The following is a 6,000-nucleotide window of genomic DNA, read 5'->3' as shown; positions in this document are numbered from 1 at the left end:
GCCTGGTCTTTCAGATGATCCTTCTGTTGTAGGACTGCTGATGGTTGACGATCAGCAGGTGCCAATTGCTACCACGACGGTGCATCGCCGGCAATATCGCACCAATCGAGACTCTTTGATTCCTATCCAGAAGTTGATCCGTCAATTGGAAAGCCAGGGTGTGATCAGTAAGACTCGCTCACCTTTTAACAGCCCAATCTGGCCAGTGCGTAAGTCTAGTGATGAGTGGAGACTAACCATGGACTATCGTGGCCTGAATGAAGTTACACCACCACTGAGTGCTGCTGTGCCTGACATGCTAGAACTGTAATTTGAACTGGAGTCAAAGGCAGCTAAGTGGTATGCTACAATTGACATTGCTAATGCATTTTTCTCTGTTCCTGTAGCAGCAGAGTGCAGGCCGCAGTTTGCTTTCACCTGGAGAGGCATCCAGTACACGTGGAATCGCTTGCCTCAGGGGTGGAAACACAGTCCTACCATCTGCCATGGACTGATCCAGACCACGCTGGAGCAAGGTAAAGCTCCAGAACACTTGCAGTATCTTGATGACATTATCGTATGGGGCAACACAGCGAAAGAAGTCTTCGAGAAAGGTGAGAGAATAATTCAGATTCTTTTGGATGCTGGTTTTGCCATAAAACGAAGCAAGGTCAAGGGACCTGCACGAGAGATCCAGTTTTTAGGAATAAAATGGCAAGATGGCCGTCGTCAGATCCCAATGGATGTGATCAACAAAATTGCTGCAATGTCTCCACCTACTAATAAAAAGGAGACACAGACTTTCTTGGGCGTTGTAGGTTTTTGGAGAATGCATATTCCTGACTACAGCCAGATTGTGAGCCCTCTCTATCGAGTGACTTGAAAAAAGAATCAATTTGAGTGGGGCCCTGAACAACGACAAGCCCTTGAACAAATTAAGCGTGAGATAACTCATGCGGTGGCCCTTGGACCAGTTCGGACTGGACTAGACCTTGCGTCTTGGCCTTGTAAGACTTGCAGAGGCTTTTATTGGCCAAACCCACCACTGTGTCCAGGTTCCCTGCACTGGAACTACAGTGTGTGACCATTTAGGGGTTCTGGGGCGTGGCCGGAGCACGATGACGTCACAACAAGCCCCGCCCCCGGCAGGTTCCGCCCCTGGCGTTGCCGGGGACGCGCAGGCGCAGCTCAGTCCTGTTCTGGACGCGGAGCGGAGCGCACGGCGAGGGCGAGGGGAGGAGTCAGTGGGCCGAGCCGAGCGGGAGCGACCGCAGCGAAGGGCGGGACTTGAGGAGGAGGCGCGGGAAGCGCGTGTGGTGGCGCAGAGGGAGACACCGAGAGACCGGCGCGACCTTGAGGCGGTGGCACGTGCGGTGACACGCCATGGCGGGCACGGCGAAGCCGAGGGTGCTGCTGAATGTGCGGCGGGACATAGGCAAGGCCGGGGCACTGGGCCGGCTGCTGAGCACCTCGGCCAAGAAGGTGCTGCGGCACAAGATCAAGTTCCAGCCCGCCAGCCACGGCTTCTCCAGCCAGCCGGAGCTGCTGCGGGCCAAGTACCTGCTGCTCAGCCCCCGCACCGAGCCCGCCAAGCACCCCCACAGCGCTGAGGAGGGACAGCCGGGCCAGCAGGGTGGGTGCAGAGGGCCGGGGGCTCTCCCTGCGCTGCGCAGCCCGCGGCTCACCCGCCTCTCTCTCCCCGCAGGCAGCGACCGGACCCCGGGGCGCCACGGGGACGGCGTCCCTGTGCCCCAGAAGGGGCTGTTCCCTGCAGGGCGCCTCGCCATGCAGTGGCAGCGTGTCCAGCGCATCGGCGCTGGGCTGCTCAACCTGGGAAACACCTGTTTCCTCAACGCCACCCTGCAGTGCCTCACCTACACGCCACCGCTCGCCAACTACCTGCTGTCCAAGGAGCACAGCCGCACCTGTGAGTGGGGAGGGGAGCGCCCGCCTGTCCCGGGGCTGCGCTCAGCACCCTGCGCACGGCTCTGCCGGGGGCTGTGCGGCTGCCGGGATGCGCCTTCTCTGCTCCCTCCTGCCCGTGTCTCCGTGGAGAGGACATTCCTGCATACGGGAGCATCCACTTTTCCTGGCCGTAGTAGTGTTCCGAGCTCTGCATCCCGCGTCTGAGAGGCTTTGTCTGTGCTGCACACAGCCAGGACTAAGATGGGTTTGTCCTCAACGTTCTGTCTTCTCCTCTCCCACTCCAGGTCACCAAAGCGGCTTCTGCATGACATGCGTCATGCAGAACCACGTCACGCAGGCGTTCGCGAACAGCGGCAGTGTGATAAAGCCAGTGTCCTTTGTCCGAGACCTCAAGAGTAAGGATGGCTGCCCTCGCGTCCCCTCCTGTAGCCATGCGGGAGGGCAGAGACTATTGCAGGAGCAGAAACTTTGAGACCAGGGCACGTCTTGGCAGAGGTTCTTCTGAGACAACTCACTGAGCCTGCCAGGGCCTTCATGGGCCTTGTGGGGCTTCCCCCACGGCCGACATGAGTCTGAAGTCTGGTTTGTGCCGAGGGAGCTCAAACCCCGCAGTCCCTGCCCCGAGGGAGGGCGGGAGGACCTGCCTCTGTGGCAGCGCGTGCTGCGGCTGATCCCTCCCTCTCCTGCAGAGATCGCCCCGCACATCCGCTGGGGCAGGCAAGAGGACGCGCACGAGTTCCTCCGTTTCACCATCGATGCCATGCAGAAGGCCTGCCTGCCCGACTGCACAGAGTACGTGGGGCCTCTGGTGGCCGTCACTGCCCTTGTCTGCTGGTCCCCTTGTCTGCTGGGCTGCTGTCTGCCTTCTCCTGACGCCTCCACCCCAGCACAGCTGCGGTTCTGTCCCCAAATCCTGTGACTGGGCTGGGTTTGGATCCTGAGGACACAGCGCTGGCCCTTGGGGGCGGCTCTTGGGCCGGGCGCTGTGTGATCCGAGCTGCCGTCTCTAGGTTGGATCGCCAGACCCAAGCCACCACCCTGATCCACCAGATCTTTGGCGGTCACCTGCGGTCCCGTGGTGAGTGCTGGCTGCCAGGGCCTGGGCCTGTGACTCTCAGGGCTGCTGTTTCCCCGAGAGCCTTGCAGTAACTTGGGAAAGTCACTAAGCATGTGCAAATTATGCAGAGCTGCAGCTGGTCAGTCTTTTGGTATCTGTGGGTCACGAAGCTGCTGGCTGCGGGTGCCCAGCTCATTGCCACCAGCAAAGGAACCCACGTTGCCAGCTGTCTAGCAGCACTTGTTGTCCCAGCACGTAGAGGCTGCGGATGCTGGTGCTGCCATCCCAGAGCCCAAACGCAGAGAGGGGGAACATGGCAGCTGCTTGCGCTGTGCTGGGGGTGGCGGTGCCGTGTTGTGCCAGGGGGTGCTCACTGCTCTTTCTCTTGCAGTGAAGTGCTCGATGTGCAAAGCAGTCTCGGACACCTTTGACCCCTGTCTGGACCTGCCGGTGGAGATCACGGTATCGGGGCAGGGTCAGGCGGGGAGGCGCTCTGCTCTGCAGGGGATGTTCCTGCAGCTGCACCGCTACTGCTCGAGGCTGTTTAACCTGCCAGCGTCAGGCACGGTGCAGGCAAGAGGGAATCAGCTTCTGTTGTTGTGCTGCCTCCTCTGCCTGGCCCTGACCTCTCCTCTGTCCTGGCAGCAAGCCGCAAACGTAGAGCAGGCACTGGAGCTGTTTGTGAAGCCAGACCTGCTGGGTGGAGAGAACGCCTACCTGTGTGACAGGTGAGTGTGCGGGCTGGGGCGGGAAGGGGCCACGGGTGTGCTGGTGGGAAGCAGGAGGGCAGCTGCAGTACAGGAGGGCTTCTCTACCTGCTCCACCACTAAACCGCGAGGTACGTGGCTGTGAAGCCTGCGATGAAGCCTGTCACTCCTCATCTCCCTCCTCTTGAGACGGGGACCTGAGCCAGCAGACCTGGCCGTGAGCAGGTGCCCTGGAGCGGTTCCCGCTCCGAACAGAGTCATTTCAGGGGGGTTTGTGGCTTGGCCAGGGCTGACAAGCACCTGGGTGGTGGAACAGCATGAATAGCTCAAGCTCTCCCTGTGCAGATGCAAGAAGAAAGTGTCGGCAACCAAACGCTTCACCATCCACCGAGCGCCCAATGTTCTCACGCTTGCTCTGAAGCGTTTTGCCGACTTCACTGGAGGCAAGATCACAAAGGTGAGTGCTCGGCAACCCAGAGTGGGGCTGTGTCCTGTCCCGAGGCCCTGCTGCCCCGAGCAGGGTGGGAGGTGGTTCTGTGCGCGGTGCGAGCTCTACCGCAGTCCTGCAGCCCTTCCCCAGCTGTGCGCTGCGGTGGGAGTTTGGCTCATCCCGGCATCTTCCTCACCGTGGGCTCTGCCTGTGGAGAGCGGGTTCCCCCTTCATTGTGAGACGGGACTCGTAGGACAGCTGAGCCGCTCTTGCCGTCTGCTGTGCAGGCTCCTGAGACATCCTCTCTCTGCAGGACGTGGGCTACCCTGAGCTCCTGAACATCCGCCCGTACATGTCCCAGACCAGCGGGGATCCGGTCATGTACGGGCTCTACGCGGTGCTGGTGCACTCGGGGTACAGCAGCCACGCAGGACACTACTACTGCTACGTGAAGGTGAGCCCAGGGCGCTCTCTTGGCACCTCTCTGTGCTGGGGGCCGGCGGGTGCTCGAGGGTCCGTGTAATGCGCAGACAGGAGGGTGCTCAGCAGACGTGCGTGGTGTGGAGCACTGGGGGGTACGGGCTGTGCTCCGTCACAGGAAGAGTGGAGTTCTGCTCTCGCAGAGTCCCTTCACTTGCCCGGGGCCGCTTGGGGGTTTTGGGGAGCAGAGCTCTGCCGATGGGCCTGTTCCTGCTCCTCCTCAGGCCAGGAGCGTCCCTGGACACAGCCCGACCCCATTCTCTCTCCCTCCGCAGGCCAGCGACGGGCAGTGGTACCAAATGAATGACAACGTGGTCCGCCCCAGTAACATCAAGGTGGTCCTTAACCAGAAGGCGTATGTGCTGTTCTACCTCAGGTGAGCGTGCCCTGTGTCCCCGGCCTCTCTGCCCTTGCTCAGCATGTGGGACAGGGCTGGGGGCACGTGCCTGGGTGTGGGAAGGAGCTTGGCCCAGGCAGCCCCAGCGCCCATGTGCGTGTGCTGGCTCGGGGGAGGGTGGCAGGGAGAGCTCCAGCCCCTTGTAGTGGTTTTGCTGCAGCTCAAGAGCTCCTCACTTCCTTGGAGCTTCTGGCTCCTGATTCTCGCAGCTATGACAAGAGTGTTGCAGTCAGAGTGTTGCTCAGACACTGGCAGTTAACATGTGCCCTTCTCTGCCTTCCCCAGGATCCCCAACCCCGGGAAGAGCTCAGAGGGTCCCGTTTCCAAAGCTGCCTCCAGCCTGCCTGGCCGTGTCAAGCTGCCTTCTTGGTCACCGTCACCCAAGCTGGCCCGGAAAGCCACACACGCGGCTGCAGCGTTTCCCGGTGACGCAGCCCAGAGGCCCAAGAAGCCGCGCTCCTCGCAGCCGCCACCCACGCCCAGAGCGGCTCCAGGGTTTTGCGGCCCCAGTCACACCAGTGGGGCCAAAGCGCAGGTTCCCCGGAAGCGCTGCTGGGAGCCCGGGCCCCTGCCCGCCTCCCCCAGGCTGCCGGGGCCCATGCCCGGCCAGGAGCCGTGGGGCAGCGGGGAGAACACCGGGACACCGGGAAGGGACCCTCGCAGCAGGGCTCCTGCCAGCCTGGTGCTGGCAAAGCTGAAGGCCTTCTTGTCGGCCAGTGCTGCTCCGCAGCCCAGCAGCACCATGTCACCCCCACGGGCCAAGAAGCTGGCGCTTTCCAACGCATAGGTGAGTCTGAGCTTCTGCCCAGAGACTTCAGTAGGTGCCTCGTGCCTCCGGAGCTGGGGCTTGTGTTGGGGAGTGCAGGACTGATGCTGGTACCTTGCTAAGCAGGAGGCGGGCGGGGAGAGCCCGTCAGCCCCAGGGCTCTGCCCTCCCTCTGGGTCAGGGTGCAGGACCAGGCCCCCGCTCTTGCTCCCATCCCTGCAGAGGCTGGAGAACTGGCTGCTGCCTCCTTGCTCGGGA

The 6,000-nt window shown here is 61.7% G+C and overlaps 1 protein-coding gene across 1 annotated transcript; it reads left to right on the top strand.

The window, feature by feature from the left end:
* Positions 1 to 1,362: 1,362 nt before the first annotated feature.
* Positions 1,363 to 5,763, top strand: LOC308041742 (ubiquitin carboxyl-terminal hydrolase 36-like; the record flags this gene model as incomplete). Its single annotated transcript, XM_080346649.1, has 11 exons — positions 1,363 to 1,612; positions 1,685 to 1,906; positions 2,190 to 2,300; positions 2,595 to 2,697; positions 2,916 to 2,983; positions 3,354 to 3,424; positions 3,608 to 3,690; positions 4,015 to 4,126; positions 4,413 to 4,553; positions 4,855 to 4,955; positions 5,262 to 5,763. The coding sequence occupies 11 exons, from the start codon at positions 1,363 to 1,365 to the stop codon at positions 5,761 to 5,763; spliced, it is 1,764 nt and encodes a 587-aa protein (XP_080202775.1).
* Positions 5,764 to 6,000: the final 237 nt, after the last annotated feature.

The sequence above is a fragment of the Nesoenas mayeri genome (assembly GCF_963082525.1).
Source record: "Nesoenas mayeri genome assembly, chromosome: 6".
NCBI lineage: Eukaryota > Metazoa > Chordata > Aves > Columbiformes > Columbidae > Nesoenas > Nesoenas mayeri.
This window is presented reverse-complemented; position numbering and strand designations above follow the sequence as displayed.